The sequence below is a fragment of the Terrapene carolina genome, unplaced genomic scaffold (genome assembly GCF_002925995.2).
Source record: "Terrapene carolina triunguis isolate 2854851 unplaced genomic scaffold, T_m_triunguis-2.0 Scaffold125, whole genome shotgun sequence".
NCBI classification, from domain to species: Eukaryota; Metazoa; Chordata; order Testudines; family Emydidae; genus Terrapene; species Terrapene triunguis.
This window is the reverse complement of record NW_020664476.1, coordinates 891,626-918,448: the sequence shown is the minus strand read 5'-3', so window position 1 is coordinate 918,448 and position 26,823 is coordinate 891,626. Positions and strand designations below refer to the sequence as shown.

The 26,823-nt window shown below is 42.0% G+C and overlaps 1 protein-coding gene across 1 annotated transcript; it reads right to left on the bottom strand.

Annotated features, from left to right (window-relative positions):
- Positions 1–3,868: 3,868 nt before the first annotated feature.
- On the bottom strand, positions 3,869–26,005 carry LOC112126067 (TFIIA-alpha and beta-like factor). The gene is made up of 9 exons (XM_024224477.1): positions 25,985–26,005; positions 23,047–23,148; positions 22,309–22,432; positions 19,037–19,092; positions 17,404–17,497; positions 13,627–14,228; positions 8,144–8,425; positions 6,438–6,527; positions 3,869–3,976 (listed from the first exon to the last, which is right to left on the bottom strand). Exons 1-9 carry the CDS (start codon positions 26,003–26,005, stop codon positions 3,869–3,871), a joined length of 1,479 nt encoding a protein of 492 aa, XP_024080245.1.
- Between the last annotated feature and the right edge of the window lie 818 nt (positions 26,006–26,823).

Genomic DNA, 26,823 nt, shown 5'->3' with positions numbered 1-26,823 from the left:
CCCTTTTTTAAAGATGGGCATTACATTAGCCTTTTTCCAGTCATCCGGGACCTCCCCCGATCACCATAAGTTTTCAAAGATAATGGCCAATGGCTCTGCAATCAAATCCGCCAACTCCTTTAGCAACCTCGGATGCAGCGCATCCGGGCCCATGGACTTGTGCTCGTCCAGTTTTTCTAAATAGTCCCGAACCACTTCTTTCTCCACAGAGGGCTGGTCACCTTCTCCCCATACTGTGCTGCCCAGTGCAGCAGTCTGGGAGCTGACCTTGTTCATGAAGACAGAGGCAAAAAAAAGCATTGAGTACATTAGCTTTTTCCACATCCTCTGTTACTAGTTTGCCTCCCTCATTCAGTAAGGGGCCCACACTTTCCTTGACTTTCTTCTTGTTGCTAACATAGCTGAAGAAACCCTTCTTGTTACTCTTAACATCTCTTGCTAGCTGCAACTCCAAGTGTGATTTGGCCTTCCTGATTTCACTCCTGCATTCCTGAGCAATATTTTTATACTCTTCCCTGGTCATTTGTCCAATCTCCAGTCATGTGAGTTATCCCACCAAGTCTCTGTTATTCCAATGACATCATAGTTCCTTGACTGTGCCAGGACTTCCAGTTCTCCCTGCTTGTTTCCCAGGCTTCTTGCATTTGTGTATAGGCACTTTAGATAACTCGCTGATTGTCCCGCTTTCTCAGTCTGAGACAGAAGTCCTTCCCTCTTGCACTCTCCTGCTTGTGCTTCCTCCCAGTATCCCATTTCCCCACTTACCTCAGGGCTTTGGTCTCCTTCCCCCGGTGAACCTAGTTTAAAGCCCTCCTCAGTAGGTTAGCCAGCCTGCTTGCGAAGATGTTCTTCCCTCTCTTCGTTAGGTGGAGCCCGTCTCTGCCTAGCACTCCTCCTTCTTGGAACACCATCCCATGGTCGAAGAATCCAAAGCTTTCTCTCCGACACCACCTGCGTAGCCATTCGTTGACTTCCACAATTCGACGGTCTCTACCCAGGCCTTTTCCCTGCACAGGGAGGATGTATGAGAACACCACTTGTGCCTCAAACTCCTTTATCCTTCTTCCCAGAGCCACATAGTCTGCAGTGATCCGCTCAAGGTCATTCTTGGCAGTATCATTGGTGCCCACGTGGAGAAGCAGGAAGGGGTAGCAATCCGAGGGCTTGATGAGTCTCGGCAGTCTCTCCGTCATATCGTAAATCCTAGCTCCTGGCAAGCAGCAGACCTCTCGGTTTTCTCGGTCGGGGCGGCAGATAGATGACTCAGACCCCCTGAAGAGGGAGTCCCCGACCACCACCACCCTCCTCCTTCTCTTGGGAGCGGTGGTTGTGGAACCCCCATCCCTAGGACAGTGCATCTCATGCTTTCCAATCGGTGGAGTCTCCTTCTGCTCCCTTCCCTCAGATGTATCATCAACTCCACTCTCCGCATTAGTACCTGTGGAGAGAACATGAAAATGGTTGCTCACCTGTATCTCCATTGCTGGTACATGGACGCTCCTCTTTCTTCTTCTGGAGGTCACATGCTGCCAATTTTCTACACCGTCCCTCAGTCCCCTCTGCACAACCTGCTCCGATTCTTCAGAACATTGTGCCCGTAGAAGCATATCCTGATGTCTGTCCAGGAAATTTTCATTTTCTCTTATGCAACGCAGGGTCGATACTTGTTTCTCCAGACCTCGAACCTTCTCTTCCAATATGGAGACCAGCTTGCACTTTGTACAGACAAAGTCGCTTCTGTCCTGTGGAAGAAAGACAAACATGGCACAACCTGTGCAGGTTATAACAACTGAATGCTCACCTTCCATATTACCTTCCTTCTAAGAGCTTCCTCAGCTGTTGCAGCAACTCACAGAAGCCCGCGAGATGTAAGGCTCAGTGGGCTCTCCGCAGGCGAACTCCCAGGCAAACTCCCTCTGTTAGCCTCTGCTGTTCGCCGCTCAGCTGGTTTGCTGCTGACTGCCTTTTTATACCAGTCAGGCCCACTCAAGGCCCACCTGGAACAAAGCACTCCCAATTCACACTGTTCAATCAAACAATCTTCACCCTTCTCTCAAAAGTAAGATAGAGAGTATGGCTAGTCACGTGAGTGCTGTGCCCAAAGCTGCATGAGATAGTACCATGGTAAGCAGGAGACCTTGAGTCAGCTTAGAAGAATCATCATCCACATGAACAAGGAAATCATCCAGATCAACAAGACTTAGCAGTTCCAGCACCAGGTTCCAGAAAAATACAGTAAACTCAAGCAAGGAGGCAAATGTGCAGTGGGGTGGTGTAACAGAATACTGGGCTTTGAGACACATACATATGCCCCAGGCAGCCTGTTATGGCCCTTTAACACTGGGAGATGTAGTTATTGGTCACAAGTCTGCTCCTAGTCACGTGCTTTGCAGACATCACATATCAGGCATCTTACAAGAGTAGCAGACAGGTGAGACCCAGGGTCAGACAGTAGCGTAGCTAGGGGGGTAACAGGGGGAGCGCCTGCTCCCCGAGCCCAGAATTCCCCAAGTGGCGCCTTTTTCAGCACTGCTCCGTCTTTCGGCGGCCCTGCGCATGCGCCGCTCCGTCTTTTGGCAGCATTTCGGCGCATGCGCAGGGCCACCGAAGGACGGAGCAGCGCATGTGCAGGGCCGCCGAAATAAGAATAATTTCGGCGGCCCTGCGCATGCGCCGCTCTGTCTTTCAGCCGCCGAAATGCCGCCGAAGGACATGAGCCTTTTTTCTCCACCGCTCCTCCTCAGCAGCAACCCTGGCTATGCCACTGGTCAGGGAAGGTGCTCTTCACAACTGCCATGCAGGAGAACTGATCTGGCTGTGAATACGCCTCAGCTGCGGAGGGCTATACTAGACCCTGAGGGGTAGCAAATTGGTTTTCAATCATTGTTTCTAGGTGAATAAAGAAAAGCTTTGAGCAATTCAACTGGGCCCTTGTCAGGGCTATGATTTCACCTTCCCGAGCTGGTGCATCCAGCTCCCCACTCCCCTTTGGCATGCATATGTTTCCCATTAAAGCATTATTTATTTTTAAGAAGGACCAAAAGAACAAATCATGACTAGAAAACTGTATGAGATGATATTGTATCTTCTTTATTAGGCACAGTCAATTTATATCACTCACAGTTTATTAGTGTGTTCAGAAGCAAAGTTAAATGGCTTAATACACACTATGACAATAAGGTACTTTTTTTTAAATGAGACTATTTATTATTCCTCAGTACATATCATATTTGAAGAAAATGCAACAACTGATAACAATGCTGAAGTCTTGTTAACTCAGGGTCCTCTACCCATATATTCTGGGTTGCACTGATAGCTTCAGACTAAAGGCAGACGAGATGCACTTCACCAGAAGGATGAGATGCAAAGGGGGGGAGGAGGTATAGCTAACACACATCAGCATCTTTTAACAAAATAAACATTCACAGATATTACAGTGAATTCACAATCTTATTTCTTTTAACATAAATCACTAAGAATTGTGTTGTCTAACACTGTAAAAATCATTGCATTTTAACTTATCAAGAAAAAAGGAGTTGAACTTACATAAATGTAGCTACTTGTTATTCCATTTACAGATCCAACACACTAGTTGTTAATTAAAGCTATTCATTCTGATTATACTTCTTTTAGTAAAAAGGTAACAATATAAATCAGAAAAAAAAGAATGGTGAACATAAAACAGTCTTAATTTGCATTTATTAGAAACAAAACTAATTTTCAATTTCATATATTTTATTCAACAAATGCAGTTTCATTTTCATTTTTTAAAAATTGCAAAACATAGCAAGTTCAGTAGCTCCTCACTGAAGGTTATATAACATTTTGTAATAAAAAAAAATTATACTTCACTTACTCCAGTGAGGATTTACCACTCCGCATCTCCAATGGCTTTTGCGAACACATAGTCTTTACCTCCAAAGCACATTACTCCATCTTTCAAATAGAACTTCCATTTGTTCTTACTTCGATGAATCTGATAAAAAAAAAAGTGAAAATCAGTGCCCCCAAAAGTGTGTTACTAGAACATCTTCAGAAACTGACTAGTTTCTAAGAATTAAACAAAGCTGGTAGGGGGGTAGGGCTGAAGGACTGAAGTTAACCTTTAGTGCTAACAAATACATAAAAAAACTGCTTCTCTGAACAGAGCTCAGATATGGAGTACTGTGAAAGTCTGACATGCCAGAGAATAGACCAAGAGATACATTTTCAAATATCGACACCTAGATTGCATGAGTATCCAGTCAATAAAATGAGTACTTGTGGGCGCAGCTACTCATTTCTGTGTATTGCATTTTTGTATTTTGCATGCAGTACTGGACATGGTAGGATAGTAGGACAAGGCCAAAATAATACAGCAACCAAAAATATGGCTAAAAAGCACAATGTTCCACACAAAGAATGTATGAATGTATTCATATTTTTACACCAAACATATTTGGTTTCATACTGTAGACCTATAAAAAAAGTTCTGTGCAACACAAAAATCTTTGTAGTTCATCTTGAAAGGCATGGAATTAAATGGTTTTATAGATTCTTCAGATTCTCAACTTGATTCGGTTTTCAAGACTAGGAAACAAAAAGAATGCCTCCTGATTTTCTGGTAATGATATTTGTGATAGAAGTTTTTTTTTCAAAGAGCTGGAACATGTTAGAATGACAGTCATCCCACTTCCATCCTCCCACTATGTTTAATAGCCCTAAAGATAATTAGGAACAGAATTACAAGATAATTATATTCTGCCTTTTGGCCAAAGAGACCATGGTTTCAATCTCTCCGCCCTCCCTTAGAAATTTTTTCAGTAAAACTGGTCTGTCTGGGAAAAGTAACCAATATATTAGCTAGCCAACATATTATTTCATAGCATTAAACAAAAACACAAAAAAAGAGGGGGGGGGCAAGAAAGACTCAGACTTTCATGCCAATCCATAGCTCTCAAATTCTAATCACATCTGTTATGAAATCCCTTCACAGCAGCTCTGGTTTCAAGCTCCACATTGATATAAATATATTTCAGACCAAATTTTCCATTCATCCATACAAAATCTTAATTTTAGAGAGGAACGTTTCAAAATTCCAGCACTTATAGTATTATTAAGTTTCTTAGGGAGAAATATCATAGTATCACAATACAACTAATGTAGTTCAGATTCAGATGAGCTTTCTATACAAACTCTGACCACCTAAATTTTTCAAAAGTGACTAGTGATTTTGGTACTCAACTTGTTACACCTTAAATGGTGTGATTTTCCGAGATCAAGTGCTCATCGCTTTCTAAATCTCAGATTCCTTTAAGGCATTTCAAGTTTGGCACCTAAAATCAGTAATCACTTTGGAAAATGTAGGCCTCTATTTTCAAAAGCCACATATTTGACAAAAATAAAATGTGTTGAAGCTGAAACTTTCCATGATTTCAAGATAAGATGTAATTCTAACAAAGTTTGGTTTTCCAGTTTGAGTTTCAGATACACAAAAGCAAAAAAGCAGCCACCTGAGTTCCAAAGGGTTTGTTTGACCTCTAAACTAGCTCAGAATGAACTTTATTGTGAACAGTAACACAGGACGGACCATGTGTCTTCATTAAGAACTTTGCTTATTTGCTTTGCTTATTTGAAAAGATGGATTTGTGGTAAACATTTTTAAAATCCTTTTAGGAATATTTTACTACCAGATAAGGAAGCATACTCTTCCCTTCTTCTTATTGCTCACTCAATCCATACTTGGCTTTACTCATGAGTAGTTTTATTGACGCCACTGAGATTATTCATCTCACTAAATTTAAGAATGTGCATGTGTCTGCAGGATTGGGACCCGTTACACTCTGATGCACTGAGAACAGCAATCCCAAACCACAAAAAACAAACGCAAAACCACCACCACACCACAAAGCAGAACATACCGGTAAATTGTCAATGAAAACTTGCAATAACCAAGAACGAGCGAGGTCAGCAACAATCTGAAGAAAAACCATAACAGTCCAAACAGCAGGTTTGTAGCAGCCTGCCCTGAATAGCTGCACACCCTCAGCGCTACACATGCATCCTTAAATAGGAACAGCAGCACTGAGTTCAGGCAGCAGGAACCAGGAAACGAAATAGGAACAGAGAGCAGGAAGGCAACACACACACAAGTCATCACAGGACTTTATTTTGCACTTTATGATGTTAGATTTGAAATCCTTCTCCTTTGACAGCCCTTGTAAGAAGTTTCTCCTTTTACAGGAAAACTGTAGATGAATTTTAATACAATAGTGCAAATAAGTTTACATTCTTTTGGTTTTTATGTGCATTTCAACCAACAGATAATTAAATTATTTAAAATACTGATGAAACAACTGACATTCTCCACACACACACACATCCCCAAAAATAATTCTTACCAGAAATGGATGGGCTAAAATTACTGTTAAGGAACAAAACAGGGTTATATACTGTACCTTGTCATACTGACAAACTATAACGTTATCTGTGTCAAACAAGTCTGGTGTGTCCTGCTCACTGACATCATCACCAGAATTTAAAGGATCCTGGAGAGTAAAGGTCACATTTAAACACCATTACTTACTGTTGTTTAAAAAAGTCTAATATACTTGATGTAACACAAGACATTATGCACAAGACATTTCTTCACACTGATATTCCCCTCCCCCCCCCCCAAAATGACTAAGATTTATAATTACAAGTAGCACTCAAGGCTGACAAAGTTAACTCCACTTTCTCTCCCAGAAATTGGAATGCTAAACCAACTTCCATATGTCACGAGGCAAGACTCTCTGAAAGGTGATTCAAGGAGAAAAATCATATAATACATGTAGTTGTTCTGTGACTAAGTGTTCCTCAGCTGTCCTTGGTCTCCTGGGAAACAGACAACCTGTAGCATACACTGCCTGATTCCCCTTCCAATCTTGTTTAGTGTTTTAGAAGCAATGGAAACCTGGGATTCATAGATTCTAAGGCCAGAAGGGACATTGTGATCATCTAGTGCAGTGGTTCTCAAACTTTTGTACTGGTGACCCCTTTCACACAGCAAGCCTCTGAGTGCAACTCCCCTTATAAATTAAAAACACTTTTTAACATATTTAACACCATTATAAATGCTGGAGGCATGGTTTGGGGTGGAGGCTGACAGATTGTGACACCCCATGTAATAACCTCATAACCCCCTCAGGGGTCCCAACCCCAAGTTTGAGAACCCCTGATCTAGTGTGACATCCTGTGTAATGCAGGCCATAGAACTTTGCTGAATTAATTCCTATTTGAATTTGAGCATATCTTTTTTTTAAAAACATCCAGTCTTGATTTAAAGATTTTGTGATGGAGAATCCACCACAGCCCTTGTTAAATTATTCCAATGATTAATTACCCTCACTGTTATTTCCAGTCTGAATTTGTCTAGATTTAATCTCCAGCCACTGGATCTTGTTATAGCCTCATCTACTAAACCGAAAGGCTATTATCAAATTTTGTTTCCCACATAAGGACTTACAGACTGTGATCAAGTCATCCTTGGTTAAGCTAAAAAGATTGAGCTCCAGGAGTCTACTACTATAAAGATATGTTTTCCAATTCTTTAATAATTCTCGAGGCTCTTAGCTGAAACCCTTCCAATTTATCAATATTCCACTTTAATAGTGGATATCAGAGTAGCGTAGCAGTCGTACTAGTGCCAAAACTCTATATTCCCCCATTTATACATCCAAGGATCACATTAGCCCTTTTGGCCACAGCGTTGCACTGGGAACTTATGTTCAGATGATTATCCACCATGACCCCAAAATGTTTTCCCAGAGTCACTGCTTCCCAGGATAGAGGCCCAGGATGAAATCCTGACCCTCCTTAAACGAATAGCAAAAGTCCCTTTGATTTCAGTGAGGCCAGAATTTCACTTCCAGCCTCAAGTTTTGGTAATTAAAAGCATGTTAATTCATCCAATAAGCAACAAATATCACAGCAACTCCTCCTATTTTTTATGGTCTGCCCAAGAAGCTCTCAAACCACCCCATAGCTATTACATTCTGCTCTGAAAACACAGTTTAACCATGTATTCTGCCTCAATCTACCAGTGGATATTCTGGATCTAAGCAACCAGACATGCAGATAGGCACATTTCTCTGACTTGCTTTAGAATGTTTAAACTAATTACCTCCTCAATTATGTCTATTTGGGGCTCTTCGGTATCACTGCTGCCGCTGGATTCAGCATTTGAAATACTGTCACCTTCTTCATCTTCCTCCTCTTCCAACACTTTCAGATCCTCCGCATCAATAATACCAATAAATTCATTTTCTTCCACATCTCTTGTACTTTCTATTTCCTCCTTAGGAAAAACATCATCAATTCCATCTAGCTGAATGATCCCTTCAATGTCACTGCAGATATCCTTTTCTGTCCGTATGTCAGATTCCATCAGTACAGTAGGTTCCATCTGACAGGAATAAGAAGGTTCAATGAGAGCTTGACAAGAGGTCCGATTTTTCACAAGAACTCAACACCCAATAGCTCCCATTCTTCTCTAGGAGATCTGTTGGGTACTAAGTTTGAAAAACTTGTCACCTTATTTAGGTGTTTAAATGGGAGTAGAGCTCTTTTTTTTTAAAGTCAAGCCCCAATTATGAGAGCTGAGCACTTTTGAAAATCTGGTCATATATACATTTTCCTGAAATGAACCCCATTTCAAATACTTGTTCAATAATATGAAATCCATTTTTCCAGACATGGTTTTTAAATACGGTCTCTAATACTCAAAGCAAATTTCCCTTTTAAAAAAAAATCAATAGATATTAGAACTGTTCAAAAAATCAGAATTTCTGTTCCAAGGGAAATTCTGACATTTGGAAAAAAAATAATTCTGATTCAGAATAAAAAGTAACAATGCCAAAAATTCAAAAGACTCTTGCAAAATATAATTTCCAAAAATACTCTGGTCAGGTAAACTGAAATGTTTCATTTAGTTAAAATCTCATTGTTTTGATTTGATTTCTTCATATATTATTTTAAAATTAGGGTTTACTATATTTTAATATCTTATAAAAATTTAAAAAGTTTTGTTAATGAAAGTCATTTTGAAATAAAAACATCAAAATGCTTTGTTTCAATTTTTTTCTAAATAAAGTTTTGTTAAAAACAAAACGCTCCGTGGAACGTTTCAATTTCAACTAATTGAAAATTTTCTGACGGACAAGTTTTCCATTAGAAAATACCATCTAGCGACAACATATATGTATCTATGTATAGGCAATTCCTTGATACCAAAGCATCCATTGCATCAAAAAACACTGATAACTTTCAGGAACGAATACCTTAGAACTTGTCTTCACATACAGAGCTACAGCGCCGCAGCTGCATTGCTGTAGTGCGTTAGTAAAGATGCTACTATGCCAACAGGAGAGCTTCTCCCATCAGCGTAGTTAATCCACCTCCCTGAGAGGCAGTAGCTTCTCCCATTGATATAGCTCTCTCTACACAGAGGGTTAGAGGTCAGTATAACTGGGTCACTCAGGGGTGTAGATATATACCAATATAGGTCTATAGTGTAGACGTGGCCTTAGGTTTGGTTTACACCTGTGCCTCTCAAGCTTTCCAGACTATTGTACCCCTTTCAGGAGTCTGATTTGTCTTGTGTACCCACAAGTTTCACCTCACTTCAAAACTACTTGCTTACAAAATCAGACGTAAAAATACAAAAAAGTTTAACAGTTCACTATTACTGAAAAATTGCTTACTTTCTCATTTTTACCATATAATTATAAAATAAATCAATTGGAATATAAATATTGTACTTCCATTTCAGTGTATAGTATATAGAGCAGTATAAACAAGTCATCATCTGTATGAAATTTTAGTTTGTACTGATTTCGCTAGTGCTTTTTATATAGGCTGTTGTAAAACTAGGCAAATATCTAGATGAGTTAATGTATCCCCTGGAAGACTTCTGCGTACCTCTGGTTGAGAGCCAATGGTCTACACTACCAACTTATGTCAATATAACTACATTGCTCAGTGAAGTGAAAAATCCATACCCCTGAGTGACGCAGTTATTACTGACCTACCCCCACCCCCCAGTGTAAACAGAGCTACTGCCTTTCAGGGAGGTGGATTAACTACGCCGATAGGAGAAGGCCTCCTGTCAGCATAGTAGCATCTTCACTAAAGTGCTACAGCTGCAGCACTGTAAGTGCAGACAAGTCATAGAATCACAGAAGATGAGGGTTAGAAGAGACCTCAGGAGGTCCAACCCCTGCTCGAAGCAGGACCAATCCCAACTAAATCATCCCTGTCCTCAGTTTATACCACAGTGGGCCAAATTCCGCAGTGGTAGGTAGAAACTGACTACAATCGATAGAGGGCTTGATCTAATGCCAGTTAAGTCACTGGAAAGGCTGCTATTGACTTCAATGGGTTTTGGATCAGGACCTCAAAGCACTGAGACAGAACAACTAAAAGTCATATATGCAACTCAGTAGTTCCCACATCTTAACAGTAGAAAGGGGTATTTAATATAGTCTGAATAGTCATTCAATCTATAAAACATATGTATTGAAAAAGTCTACCATAACAAAAGCCCAGGAGTCAGGTTTGCTATCTCTTGCAATCTTAGCAAGAGTCTCACAAAATTTGGTGTTTTATTTAAAAAGTGGTTTTTTTACACAATACATGAGAATTTCACTTTTCACTTGAAAAGCAAAACAAAAAGTCCATGTTTTTATCACTCATGGATGTGGAAAAAAGCTTGAAAATGTGACCTGAGCACAAACAAAATATTGTATAACTGCTCATTCAGGGAGTACTGTCCATCCTGTGCCCTGAATAAGGCAGGGGTCCTCTAGAAAAAGTAGTCTTTAATTACACGGTCACATACGCTCATAATGCATATGCACAAAGGGTTTGAATACACAACCTTCATTCTGGCTTTGGGCCCTTAATAATGTTCTTATAACAGTTTTTGTTTTTCTGTGTAATAATTATATGGGTTATTTATTGAAGGGTTCTGCTGACATGAGCCATGAAACCAAAGCTTGGAGTTGTCTGCTCATGTCATCAGAACCTTACAAATGGGCCTTATGTCCATTCAGGTTGTGGACTCTTACAATAATGAAGCCTTCAATGAGACCAGAACTGGATTCCAAGGCCAAGATTTTAAGAAGTAACTAGTGATTTTCATAGCCTAACATGAAACACCTTAATAGGAGCCTGCATTTTCTGAAAAATCAGCACCCTTAAATAGTGACAAGGTGGTCACCCAAAAATTGAGACATTAGTCATTTTTGAAAATGCAGCTGTATAGGTCTTATAACAGGGGTGGGCAAACTTTTTGGCCCTAGGGCCACATTGGGTACAGAAATTGTATGGAGGGCTGGGTAGGGGAGGTTATGCCTCCCCAAACAGCGAGGTGTGGCCTGGCCCCCGCCCCCTATACAGCACCCCAGAATCCCTACCCTCATCCAATCCTCCCCTGCTCCCTACCCCTGACTGCACCCCAGGACTCCTGCATCCTATCGAAACACCCCTGTTCTCTGTCCCCTGACCATCCCCCCGGGATGCCCATCCCCTATCCAATCTCCCCTGCTCCCCACCCCCTTACCATTCCCCTGGGGCCCCCCACCCCTATCCAACCCTCCCTGCCCCACTTTACCTGTGGGGTGGGGGAAAGGGGGGGCTCAGTCCTTTCCCTGTGCGTTTCCCCTGCTTGTTTGGCTGCTCTCCTGGCAGTCGGGCAGGGCTCTCTCCCTGTCTGGGCTTGGCTGCTGCTGGGGACAGGGGCCAAGCATGCTGGGGATGGAGGGAGGCCCTGGCTTGCTCTGTCCCTATCCCCAGCAGCAGGGCCCAGGCCCCTTGACTGCCCCCCTGCAACGACCCCTGCTCCCCGCCCCCTGACCACGCTGCCCTGGAGCACCAGGTCTGGCGGCGCTATAGCTGTGCCACGCAGCCGGAGCTGCAGCCACGCTGCCCAGGTGCTGGGGGAACTGTGACTGCGAGGGAGGGAGAGAGGGAAGCAGAAGGAGAGGGGCCAGGGATTAGCCTCCACCCCGCTCACCACGCTGCCGGGGAGTTGGGCTGGCTCCTCCACAAGCCTGTCCTGATCCCGCTCCCTGGCAGGAGCTCGGGGGCCAGAGGGAAGGGTCCAGCGGGCCGGATGTGGCCCGCGGGCCGTAGTTTGCCCCCCTCTGTCTTATAATCATTAGTACTAAATGATTCTAAGAGCTTAATAAGGGGGGGGAATCCGAGTCTTCAATCATCTAGAATCATTTAGGATGTCCCACAGAATTCAACACTGTAATAAAGATTAAAAACCCACACACTTCTGAGATACCACATTGAAATATTATTGCATTATTCTGTACTCCTGGGATCCTTCTTTTTGACCATTCTTCTAAACCTTCCAGACCATATCAGTTTGTTTCAAAACCAGGTTCCATATAGAGCTGACTGAATAATGCAGAATGTGTTCCATTAGTCTTTGTTCATGATTTTAAATGAATTCACCTTTACCACATTTGTGCACTCTGAATATTTTAGTGATTGGGGTTTTCCAGGCAACAGTTGTTGCCAAATGCAATTTTAACCAGAAAAGCCTTTCCCTTCATCTGATCAAGGAATAAAACCAATACCACATGGCTTACAAGACAAAAATCACAGCTAAGCAGCTTGAATTTAAAATATTTGTAATAAATTCATGGAGTACACAATTTAGACAGTTCAAACAAATAAATTCAAGAAAACCACAATCTGCTTGTGGACATTCCATAAATTATAAAAAAGAGACTCTTTAATGAAATCAGCGATCTAATACAAACTATTTGCACAGCATTAGTTGAATGATGATTGTTTTTAATTGAGGGAAATACACTTTTCTTTTAAGTTTTCACTCATATCACAATATAACTTGTGGGTTCTGAATGTGAGTACATAGTCTGACAGGAATTCCTTCTCATTTGCTAGCCAAATTGTATTCAAAAGGCAATTTGCCCACCATGGCTTGGATCTGACCTATGATTTCAAGGTCACAATGATATGGCAGTTTTTAAAAAGATCATTGGTATGAACATTCCCATTTAATCTACATATTTCAGCAATGTTAATGCATGAAAACCAGAAAGTAAAAATGAATAGGTCATTCGTGTTGTCCAAACGAACTGAAGTGTAATGTATGCGATTTGCTTATAAGTTAGGCCAGGTCTACACTAACCCCCTAATTCGAACTAAGGTACGCAACTTCAGCTACGTGAATAACGTAGCTGAAGTTCGAAGTACCTTAGTTCGAACTTACCTCGGTCCACACGCGGCAGGCAGGCTCCCCCGTCGACTCCGCGGTACTCCTCTCGTCTAGCTGGAGTACCGCAGTCGACGGCGAGCACTTCCTGGTTTGACTTATCGCGTCCAGACAAGACGCGATAAGTCGAACCCAGAAGTTCGATCACTCGCCGCCGAACTACCGGGTAAGTGTAGACATACCCTTAGATTCTTGAAGTTTTCCATTTTTAAAATGTAGAGGTGCTGTTAGTAACAAACAGATTTGTTTTATAGTGTTGCTTTAATATACTGATTCTTCAGATAAGTATCTACTTTCATCAGATATTTTCACCAAGTTAAAGTTCATTACAAATTTTTAAACAATGAAGGTCCTACCTCTTCCGTGACAGAAATGCTGTCCTGCTCTTTTAGAAGGGTACTAGCATCCAAGCCATTACCCAGAATAATCATCTCAATGATATCATCAGACACCTGTTGCTGCACTGAATCTTGTAGCTCTGTGGATAATTGGTCTTGCACACTCCGAGTTATGCTGAATGAACCGCTTGCCATTGGTTCAGTGGTAGAATCCATTTCAGAGGATTTTGAAGTAAACACAGCTGTTTGAAGGTTGGTGTATTGGAAATTTTCTGTTGAGTTTGCCTGATGATTCAAAACTGTATTAGTTGTAACTTGCTGCTGACTCCTAGTAGGTTGCTGTAATAGAGTAGCATTTGCAGAGTTTTCCGAGTGTTTTGCTTCCACTCCCCTTTGTTGCAGTACAGTGGGCTGCTGGAGTGGGGCTTCCTGGGTTTGTAGTCTTTCAGCAGTTGCCGGAACAGAAGATGCATTCACCTGTGCAACAGTGGCAATACTGGCCTGCAGTACTGAAGGCTGCCCAAGCTGCTGAAATATTTGCTGAATAGGATGCTGCAGAATACTTGTACCTCCTGGGGCCTGTGTAACCATAACAGGCATATTTACCTTATAGAGGTGCCCTATAGAGAGAAGTATTAACAGTGGATTATTGAAGCTACCTGTTGGGAGTTAAGCTGATGCTGACTTACTGTTATCAGTGTTAGAATTCAGATGCCAGAATTGCCTATTCCCACTTCATTCAGTTATACTTTCTACATTGGCCTTAAAATAGTATGAAATCACCATACAAACCAACCATCAAAAGGCTCTGGAGTTGGAGACACAACACTCCTATTTTGCAGCAGCACAAGGGCAGGGGCCAATGTTCCTTCTAATTTTTTCCATCCATGTGCGGAATAAACTTTGTTATGTGCACCAAGGTATGTGTTGTTAGGCAAGAGTTAAAAATTCAGTTAGCAGCTGAGGCAGAAACCCACATAACTAACAAACAGGCCTACCAGAGGCCCAAGGACAATGGCAGCTGTAAACACTTGATAACTTAAATGGTCAGATGACCGCCCAGTAACTTAGCCTCTCAGTAAGAAAACAGTACAAACCCTCCACAGCTCTCCGGATATCTGTGGACACTCACTCCTACCCCCACCCCACCCCTTTGCCTTAAAGATAGTCACAAATAATTAATGTAATCAGAATGGTTTCTATGCATATGTTCTTTTCCTGTCATTATCATGTTAAGTGTTCTCTCTCTCTGAAACAATGTTTGTCTCTGTAAGTACAAAATAAATGCAAATAGATTAATAAGAAAATGTATATAACTGGTCACTGTAACATCATACTTTTAAAGCTGTTTATCAGTCTTCCCAGTGCCGTGAATAAACCTCTTTAGTATTGTCTGTGCTGCCTGATTCTTCCATCAACCTAGCTACCGCCTCTCAGGGAGATGGATTACTACGCTGAGGGGAGAAGCCCTCCCATCAGCATAAGTAGTGTCTACACTAAAGTGCAAAAGCAGTGCAGCTGCGCCACTAGCATTTTAAATTTAGACATAGCTTGAGGCAGGAGACAGAACCACCACCACTTCCAGCAGTGTTTGGAGAGAGTACTCTGCTAAAAATCTCAGCACCTGGGCTTAGAGGCTGAACTACCAATATATTTTCCCTTACTGGTGGCCTATTAAGTTTTCCAAAAGGCTGAAGTGGTAAAATGTATGGGTATCATTAAAGTCAATAGATAGGACTCAATACACATAAGTAGATCTGATGGAGGAAGATGGTGTTATTTTACATTGCTGTTCTACTCTGAATAACAGTTTAAGAGAAAAGTGGTTACACCCATTGGTTTGGTTTGATTTATATTTGGGGAGACAGCTCCAGTCAGGCCAATGGGGCTGCATGAGGTGGAGGTGGGGGGCAAATTCTACACCTGCCCAAGAGTTGCAGTTTGGGGGGGGGACAATGCCCCTCTTCTACCCTCTCCCGCCCCCACAACTACTCCCAGGGTTACACCACCGAGGGCTGCCTTCCCCTCAAAGTGCTCTGGTGAGTGCAAGGAGAGGGTTAATTTCTCCACACAGCCTTCTAGGCTATCCTATGTAACCCTGTCAGAAAGAAAAGGGTTGGGACTGGGGATGGAGGGAATTGATCAAAACAAGCAGTTAAGGAAAATCCACCCTGACAAGGCAGAATCTGTCTGCACTGATTGGAGACTGGATAGACTATCTCCTTCAGTCAGGAGGAGGACATGCCCACATCTGGACTGACACAGCAGAACCTACAGCAGGAGCAGTATAACAGAGAATGGCGTCCAGGGCCGGCTCCAGGGTTTTGGCCGCCCCAAGCAGCCAAACAAAAAAAAAAAGCCGCGATCGCGATCTGCAGCGGCAATTCAGCGGGAGGTCCTTCACTCCAAGCAGGAGTGAGGGACCATCCGCCGAATTGCCGCCGAACAGCTGGACTTGCCGCCCCTCTCTGAAGTGGCCGCCCCAAGCACCTGCTTGGTAAGCTGGTGCCTGGAGCCGGCCCTGATGGCGTCACCTGGGAATGATGTTAAATAACATTGCAGGGGTGCACTATTACATGCTGCAGATTTAACAGACACTGTAACTGGTCAATAGCAGTCACTTTATAATCGGCTACAGGTTCAGAAAGAGAAAGACAGGAGTATAATTTGTTTTATCCACCAATGCTTTACTTTGGCATCCAGTTTACACCCCATGCACTTGTGATCATCTTTCGAGATCTGTTCATAGTTGTAGCCCATGAGGTCAGTTTGCTAGCTTGCTATATTGCATAATGTGTTTTCTTCATTGGTTTGATTGATTATATTATTTTCTTGGGTTTTGTTTATGCTGAATTCCATATTGTGTTATTTATAATAGTTGGCTGTAACGCAAGGAACCTATATCCTATATGATTAGCTAGAGCAAGTCAATATGAGTGTTTGTAACCTTTGGCATAGATAAATGGCCTACTGGTTACCCCTTTTGACTTTGGGGAAGTGAACGTGTTTACCATAGATCTGGAACAGACTGGTAACCGCAGGGTACACCGCAGCACATGGAAGTCATAAGTTAGGCCAAGGGTAATGGTTTCGGGGATGACATAATCAATATTAATACATATGACTATATGTCATAATATGATACTCTATAGAGTAAGTGTACCCAAAGATTTATCTAGGTGAGGAAATAAGATTTGGGCATGGTTGGGCCTTGATTAAGGTAGTGCCAGGACCCTAAAAGAGGGCAAACAACCAAGCAGGAGGGTCGCTCTTTCCTATCTTCTATCAAGCTATCAGCTCAACTTTGCAATATAGCTTAGCTATTCAACACTCGAACCTAATCCCTACCAACTTGGGAAGCCTGGACCATCAAATTCATTGGGCATGCCAGAGACAAGGCTGGTCCTCTGTCTCCCACTACCAGGTCTTCAGGGAAGGATGTAAGAATGCTAGTTTAAGTAGTCTTTTAGCATAGAGATGTTATCACCAGAGGTAATAGAATTGTATTACTTCTTTGTGACTCTGTTTTATATGGTTTATTATTCTTTCATTCATTTTAATAAAGATCTTAACAATTTGGTATTGTCCTCAGTATAAGTGTCCTTGCTACACAACCTGAGGGTCCTCTCACGACGTCGAACTCTGCATTCTCTAACCCTGTAGCCTGAATTGGGACAAGAACCTAAATATCTTCTGGTCAGATCATTGGCGAGCCATAATAAACTAGCCCATAAATTCAGGTCAACACACTATGTACTATAACTGGTGTCTGAGTTCAGCTTTTCTTAATCTTACCAGATGCAGTCTGTAGCGTTACTCCAGCAGGTACATGGATAGGATAAGCGATACCCGAAGGGAGAGTCAAAGTTGCACTGGTTCGTGAAGCATCCTAGACACACAGCAGATTTACTAGTGAAATTAAGTTGCGTTTCGTGCTCTATCCTTTGAGGCCCTAACAGTCATACTTAGCAAAATGCAGTTCAAGAAATCTAAGTTACAGTCTTTCCCCATGATCATCCCTACTGAAAAATGGTTTTGACCCTTAAGCTACAGCAAGGTGAGCAGTGTTTTGTAATGAAATGCTTAAGAAAATTAGACTTGTCTTGAGTACCTCCCCATTTACATGCTCCCTGCCCAATATGCCCCTTCCCTTTCCAGCACCTATGTCCTCTCTAGGGAAAACTCCTCCTTGCAGCCCCTCACTCTGCACCTCAAGCACCAGTATACTACTTTCCCCCCATAATATCCAGTGTTTGAAGAGCCTCCTGCATTTCAATATTAACAGTATGTGAATATGAGGCAGCCCTACCACCACCCAAATAAATCAACATGTCCCCCCACCACATTGCACATCCACAAAGCCCTCTACTAGGGCAGCTGAGCCTGTTTCCAGGATTCCCTGCTTTACAGGGTGTCACTCCACCAATACACCTAACTTCTAAAAATGGCAGCCATCCCTTCCACTAATTTTCAACAGTTGCTCTAATAGCAGAGCAGCCAGGAACACCCATTCCCCCCCCCCTTACTCCATTGGCAACGGTGGTTGCTCTGAAGGGGTCTCTGGAGACAGCTAGATTTGAAAGGTTTTAATCACAACTATAAGGACTAAATTTTATGTTTTCTTTTTTTATTTTTAAATCATAGAATCATAGAATATCAGGGTTGGAAGGGACCTCAGGAAGTCATCTAGTCCAACCCCCTGCTCAGACCAGGACCAATCCCCAGACAGATTTTTGCCCCAGATCCCTAAATGACCCCCTCAAGGATTGAACTCACAACCCTGGGTTTAGCAGGCCAATGCTCAAACCACTGAGCTATCCCTCCTCCCCTGCTTAGATTCTGCAGATGTTGAATGCACACACCCAGCAAAGACTCCTCCCTCTTGTCTACTGTACATCATGTAGGGCACAGACAAAATTATCAGAAGTACTATTAGGCACTGAAAATTACCCACATGCTGTCCAGAGCAGGGGTGGGCAAACTTTTTGGCCCAAGGGCCACATCTGGGTGGGGAAATTGCATGCAGGGCCATGAATGTAGGGATGGAGCGGGGTTTGGGGTGCGGGAGGGGGTGCGGAGTGTAGGAGGGGGCTCAGGGCAAGGGGTTGCCATGCAGGAGAGGTGCGGGGTGCAGCAGGGGGCTCAAGGCAGAGGGTTGGGGTGCAGGCTCCGGCCCGGCGCCGCTTATCTTGAGTGGCTCCAGGATGGTAGCGGCACACAGCGGGGCTAAGGCCGGCTCCCTGCCTGCCCTGGTCCCGCGCCACTCCTGGAAGCGGCCGGCACCACGTCCCTGTGGCCCCCGGTCTAGAGCATCTAGACACTTCCGCCTCCCACTAAGTCCTTTAACACATGGAAAGAGCCTTAACTTTTTCATTTAGAGTGTTAAATATTGTAAAGTTAGAAATAAAATAGCATTAAAATTACATACCAGGTCTGCTGTTGTGAATTGTTGAATACCTCTGCCAGCAGGGATGACTAAAGAAGCTACACAGAAACAATAAGTATTACACAAAAGCAAAGATACACTGATACAGGCACACCAAAGAATTAGCATTCAATTTCATACACATTGTAGCTTCTGTCAACACAAACTACATTGAGGACAAGACAAATTACTTAATAATCGGTGTTACAGCGATAAATATGTTTTAAGTGAACAATCCTGAACACTGCTGAACACATTTGCCATTATTTAATATTTCAGCAAGTCTTCCTTATACTAAATCTAGAATATTTATAAGTACTGTTATTCACAAGACCTTGCTGAGTTAAGCAGACTGAAGAGTTAAATTAAAAGATTTTTTTTGGAGTTGCACTGTAGAAATTAAGTTTGGCATTTCTATTTATTACACCACCATTTTAACCTGACTGAACAAACTTATATCAAGTGTACTGCATTGTCAACACTAGGAAAATTTGTAAGCAATTTTCTGCACCGGTGCAGCTCCAATAATGCTAGCAGCAGAAGCAGGATGGGATTTTTCAGAACACTCAGCATTGGTTTATCTGCTCCCATTATAGTCAATTGTAAAACTCTCATTGACTACAACAGGAACAGAATTAGACCAGTGCTGACCACTTTTGAAAATCCTACTTAAAGCATAAACAGAGTCCATACATTTTTACAGTTGTGTTACCTGTAATAGAGCCTGTTCTACCCTAGGTATTTCCCGCCTCTACAGGAAAAGTTAGAATGCTTCCCATAGTGAGTGAATCTAGAACCCTTGGGCCAGGTTAAATAAATAATGCCTCTGTACCTAGCATATACAAATTGATACATTTATAAATGGGATTGTATGATGAAGTTGCCTGCAACTCATTGGGGACAGGACTCAATGCCCAGGAGTACTATGTCCCTGTATATTTATTATTACTACATCTAAAAATACTACTACATTAATAAAACATTAAGGTTACACAATCAAGCACTCAAAAAATTAGGAAATACCAGAATCAAAGTTGCCCATTCACCTTTAATTGATCACTTGTGCATATATATTATGATACAATCTTGACTTACACATTCACATACTATTTTTTCCACTGGATCCCTGTCTCTGCTGTCAATGCTCTCTCACAGTAGGGGGACCCTCAATTGCTGATCTAGGCAGCTTTAAGTACTCTTGGAACCATCAGAGTGGTGCAAAGGGACTTAAAGGACTAAGATCTGTCCCTAAAACCAAGTACTAGGGCTGTCAATTAACTGCAGTTAACTCATGCGATTAACTCAAAAAACTTAACCACAATTTAAAAAAATTATCGTGATTAATTGCAGTTTTAATTGCACTGTTAAACAATAGAATATCAATTGAAATTAAATATTTTGGATTTTTTCCTACATTTTCATATATATTGTATTCTGTGTTGTAACTGAAATCAAAATGTATATTTTTATTACAAATATTTGCACTGTAAAAATGATAAACAAAAGAAATTGTATATTCACCTCATACAAGTACTGTAATGCAATCTCTACTGTGCAAGTGCAACTTACAAATGTAGATTTTTGTTACGTAACTGCACTCAAAAGTAAAACTTCAGAGCCTACAAGTCCACTCAGCCCTACTTCTTGTTCAGCCAATTGCTCAGACAAACAAGTCTGTTTACATTTACGGGAGATAATGCTGCCCAATTCTCATCTATGTCACCAGAAAGTGAGAACAGGCATTTGCATGGCACTTTTGTAGCCGGTATTTACTTGCCAGATATGCTCAACATTCACATTCCCCTTCATGCTTCAACCACCATTCCAGAGGACATGCTTTCATGCTGATGACGCTCGTTAAAAAAATAATGTGTTAATTAAATTTGTTATTGAACTGCTTGGGGCAGAATTGTATGTCCCCTTCTCTGTTTTATGCATTCTGCCATATAGTTCATGTTATAGCAGTCTCAGATGATGACCCAGCACATGTTCACTTTAAGAACACTTTCACTGCAGATTTCACAAAACGCAAAGAAGATACAAATGTGAGATGTCTAAAGATAGCTACAGCACTCGACCCAAGGTTTAAGAATCTGAAGTGCCTTCCAAAATCTGAGAGGGTAGAGCATTTTTTCAGACGTCTTAAAAGAGCAACACTCCAATGTGGAAAATACAGAACCCGAACGACCAAAAAAGAAAATCAACCTTCTGCTGGTGGCATCTGACTCAGATAATGAAAATTAACATGTGTCAGTCCGCACTGCTTTGGATTGTTATCAAGCAGAACACGTCATCAGCATGGAAGCACGTCCCCTGGAATGGTGGTTGAAGCATGAAGGGACATATAAATCTTTAGTGCATCTGGCATGTAAATATCTTGCGATTTCAGCTATAACAGTGCCATGAGAACGCCTGTTCTGGCTGTCAGGTGACATTATAAACAAGAACCAGGCAGTATTATCTCCTGCAAATGTAAACAAACTTGTTTGTCTGAGCCATTGGCTTAACAAGAAGTAGGACTGAGTGGACTTGCAGGCTCTAAAATTTTACATTGCATTCAAAAATAAAACTTTTTTTTGTACATAATTCTACATTTGTAAGTTCAACTTTCATGATAAAGAGATTGCACTACAGTACTTGTATTAGGTGAATTGAAAAATACTATTTCTAACAGTGCAAATATTTGTAATCAAAAATAAATATGAAGTGAGCACTGTACACTTTGTATTGTGTTGTAATTGAAATCAATATATTTGAAAATTTAGAAAACATCCACAAATATTTAAATAAATGGTATTCTATTATTGTTTATTCACGGGATTAATTTTTTTAATCGCTTGACAACCCTACAAAGTACCTCTTTTTAGTTTGAATTATTCAACACTGGAACAATCTATTAAAAAACAAAAACTGAATTAGAATTAGTCCACATTTCTTAAAATAAAAAAAAAAAAAAAAAAACTACAAATTTTAAGATGTGCTATACTTCTGGCCTAGAGAACAGAGGGGTACAATTCTGATCTCATGTGCATCAGTGCAAATCTGAAGTAGCTCTACTGAACTCAAATATCTGGATTTACATTAGCGTGCCAGAACAGGATTTATCCCTTAGTGGGCCAAATTCTGCTTTCAGTTTCATAGTGTCTCTCATTCTAGATCTACACCAAAGTAAAAGAGAACAGAATTTGGCCCATCACAATTCAAATGAAGAGGTTATTGAAACATTGAACTAGTGTTAAATTGCAACTGTTGGCCTCTCACAAATAATATCCAACCTGTTGATGTCTGAAGTGTGCGATGTAAGTTGTGTGGCAACTGCAAGGTGAACTGGGGTGAATAGTGGCTATGCTTGAAGAAGCCTTCTGTTGCTTTAGACTGAGTCACCTTAGCTTCCCAAACCTGCGAAAAAGATGTTAATAAGAAAATTATTAAGTCGCCCAAATCAGTTTTCATCCATTAATATATTTAAAGTTTTCAGGCACTTTAACTATTCAGGATAATCCTGAAAACTGAATGGTTGAATCTAAGGGTACGTCTACACCCAGCCGCTAGTTCGGCGGCTGGAAATCGAACTTCTGGGTTCGACTTATCGCGTCTTGTCTGGACGAGATAAGTCGAACCCGGAAGTGCTCGCCGTCGACTGCGGTACTCCAGCTAGACGAGAGGAGTACCGCGGAGTCAACGGGGGAGCCTGCCTGCCGCGTGTGGACCGAGGTAAGTTCGAACTAAGGTACTTCGATCTTCAGCTACGTTATTCACATACCTGAAGTTGTGTACCTTAGTTTGAATTGGGGGGTAAGTGTAGACCAAGCCTAAGAAACCATTCAACAGCAGAATGTTAAGAATAAGTACCAGATTTGGACTCCAATTCATGTTTCTCAGGATATATGTATCTCTCTTTGATTTTGATGGAAGGTGCCTGTACCCTGTGGGGCCTTAGAAAAATAAGGACAGGTAGAAGAAGATATCCCAAGAAAAAGACTGTTTCTTTGATTTATCATTATCCAACAAACCTGCTTCAAGTCTTTCAAGACCTGTTCCTCCACACCTTCTTCTGCAAAGAGTTCCCAGACACCTTCAATCACATCTTCAATAATAGATCTGTAGAGTTTAGGCTGAATAAAACACAATTCAGAGAATTTAAAACACAGGCTGACATTTGCTATAGCTCCAAGTGAAGTACAGACTCTCTGACTAGAGGTAGGATTTGTAAGCTGGCTTTGTGAGCCATATTATAAAATGAACAGATCCAGGGGACAGTACCATTTATGGCTGAAGATTCTGGCCCATGCAACTGCTGGGATAACTAGATAGGCCAGAACATTTTTCCTCTACCAAATCACTTATGGCACTGTAGAATGAAAAACTAACAATAAAATATCAAAGGAAAAATTAGGATTTTGGCCTCAATTTTAGATTTCTTTTAATTTATAGTTATTTTTAGCTATAACATCCAGCAAGAGTCCTAAAATCATTAGGAGAACAATTCCAGCATATTCTCAAACTAGCATGTTCTGTTTCAGGCTAGCATTTGCTGTGTAAGACCATTAAAGTAGCACTGGCTAAAGCTGCACAAAGAAGCTCTAGGAAGAAACTAACAATATAAGGAAGAAAATAAAAAACACACTTTCTAGTTTGGCTAGTTTCTAGAACATGAGCAGCTTCAGTTGTGAGCCAAATACAGAGAGTGGAGACTGTTGCTTTATGGCTATGATTGTAATAGCTATTTTGCTGCTAACTCATGTTATAACAATACAGTTATCAATACATAATTTCAGATTAGAAGAAAAATGTAACGTGACTTTTTCAAAAGTTGCAATAAAAATAGGAAGAAAAACCCAATGTAATCTGAAGGTAATTACACTGAAGTCAATGCATTTGATCAGTTTATGTCATCAGAATCAGACCTGGAGATTTTTTGCCCCTCTGCTCAGGCTAATAGTTTCTCTTTTAGGTCACAATCCTACAGCCAGATTCCCAAGTGTAGACTGAGAACAGGGCTTTGTGCAGGCTGAAGGGGTCACCTACATGGATCTGATTGCAAGGTTAGGGCCCTCAATTGCTAAAAGCTGTTTTAATCAGAACAGTGATTACTATGAAGTACGCCATGTGCTGACATTAGGCTAGAACCTGAACCTTTAGCCAATCTTTGAAGTGTTAGGATTCTAAATCTTCATAGTTCCCTTTTTTTTTTAATCTTAATGTTAAAAATAAACCTACTCTCTCATTATTGTAAAATTAGGATGCGTGAAATAAAATGATTTTCAAGTGAAACATATCTGAGGGCATGACGCTGTTGTGAAGTAACTAATTACTTCTAGCTAAAAAGCAATCAGCCCAAGTGTACAATTGTTTCACAACAACAACATACATAGCCATGTGGGAGGGGGTGGGTGGCAGTAAAGGCAGATGACAATAAAGATCTTAGAAAAATTCCAAGGTACATTTCAACATATCAGCTGTAGAAAAAAATAAAATCAGCTCTTGCACAATTATAGTCAAGAACCTCAAATGGCCTCCCCCTGCCAATTCAGTAGACATCTTGAGATTAAATTATTGTAAAACAAACACTTTGCTTTCAAATGACCTAATTCTCAAAGGAAACTGACCAAGTTATATTTTATTATGCAAAGTCTTACAAAAAGTTAAAAGTCTTATTCTGATATATGTTTCAAACAGGATCCTAAATGGTAACCTCACAATTCCAACACTAAATACTGTACTTACAACATGATCACAATTATCATAGAGCGTGTATATTAGCGTGCTCTACTCTTATCTCACACATACAACTGTCACACCATGAGGTCAAACAGATCAATAATTGTCATGTCTTGAAATGAGTTTTCAGCTTCCTAAAAAAAACATGCAGTGTTGGGGGAGTGATGAAGTATGAAGTGAGGAAGTGGTGAATGTAACAAAATAAAAAGGAGGGTGGAAATTATTAAGGCCCCAATCCTAAAAACTTTAAATCTCCATGACTTCAATGGCAGTATTTACATCTTAAAGTTAAAGCAAGGCAACAGTTATTTCTGATAGCACCCACTATGTGCTAGATGCTTTCCAAACACTCAAGAAGGATGTTCCTGTGGGAGGCTCACAAAGGAAGCTCAAAAACAGGGCATAAGAAAGTAAGTTTGAGTGAAGGATTCAGATTTCTCCCTAGCACCAGCTAACTAATTTCAGGAAAATAAGAGATATTTATCCAAACTAGGTCAGATTTATTCGAAAACTATATAATAACTGTCAACATCACACGATTAATGCTTTTACTCAATGACACACAAAACAGTTTGTTTTTTTAATAAAGAAGGCTTCCAGGGCTTTCAAACTAAACTCTAGTCTCCAGATTTTATTTTAAAAGTCCATTTCTAATTTCGGCAACAAGAACAACAAATTGAGGCAATTACTAAATCAAAACCGAGTCTGATAGACTTTTGCTTGATTGCACAAACCACGTCGGTGTTCTGTTAATAACTGAAGGTCTTTAATGCTATCACACGGGAGGATAAATAGTATCTGATGCCCCTTTCTTGGTAATTCAGGTCGCAAACGCGAGGTCTACACGCAGAGCTCGGGGATTGCGGTCTCCTCCAGGTGCATCGTTCCTTTTTCGTCTAGCTGTTGTAGGGCAGGAGCTTGCAGCGTCTAAGCATAGCCTGGGCGGCACAAACCAAACATTGAACGTTTCCCACTTTCGTCTGTGTACCAAGTGGGACCCCGCTCGCTCAGCATAACAGCGGAGGGGAGGGGGCAATCCATCTGCCCCCTCTCGGCACAGCCCTGGGCGACGGCCTGTCACAGGGCAGAGGGAAAAGGCATCCGGGACGTTCCTGTAAAACCCTAATATATTACACTACAGGCCGACCTGGGCAGGCAGCTCCTTTTTCTCCTCTCTCCCCGTTTCCCTTCTGCCCCTCGGCGGGAGACCGCCCTGGTCCCAGCCCTTACCACGGGGTTTGCGTGAGCCATGGCTGCTCCGGCAAGAGACGCGTCCCCTCCCCGTCAGAAAAGCGCTGGGCCCACACGGCTCAGCGTGTAACGTCCTGCGCAGCTGCTCGCTGCCGCCCCCTGCTGTTCCCATGGCAACTGACCCGGAGGTGTCCAGGCCTGACTATGCTGCCGCCCCACTGAGCCAGGACCTGGGGCTGGGTGGTGAAGAGCGCTCTGCTGTCCACTAGCGGTCCTGGCCCTGGAGCAGAGCTCTCAGCAGGGCCGGCTCCAGGCACCAGCTTGGCAAGCAGGTGCTTGGGGCGGCCACTCCGGAGAGGGGTGGCAGGTCCAGCTATTCGGCAGCAATTCGGCGGACGGTCCCTCACTCCCGCTCGGAGCGAAGGACCGCCTGCCGAATTGCCGCCCCAGATCGCGATTGCGGCTTTTTTTTTTTTTGGCTGCTTGGGGCGGCCAAAACCCTGAAGCCGGCCCTGGCTCTCGGGGTCACTCTGTGTGGCGACTGGCAACAGGACACTGCACCAGCACGGCTAGGCACCACATGGCTCCAGCACCCTAAGCGGGGTCGAAGAAGACTCTGTTCAGGGCTTGCCAAAGGTAAATTGCTACCAGACCAACTGCTACGTCTTGTAGTCACCATTGTGCTGTGATGCACTGCAAAACGATCCTGCTGTCACAACAGCATACCCCTGCGTGATGGCATTGCACTGAGACATTGTCACACCCAGATACATTGTAATCACACCCTGCTGAAACACCATAGAATCTTAGAAGATTAGGGTTGGAAAAGACCTCAGGAGGTCATCTAGTCCAACCCCCTGCTCAAGGCAGGACCAACA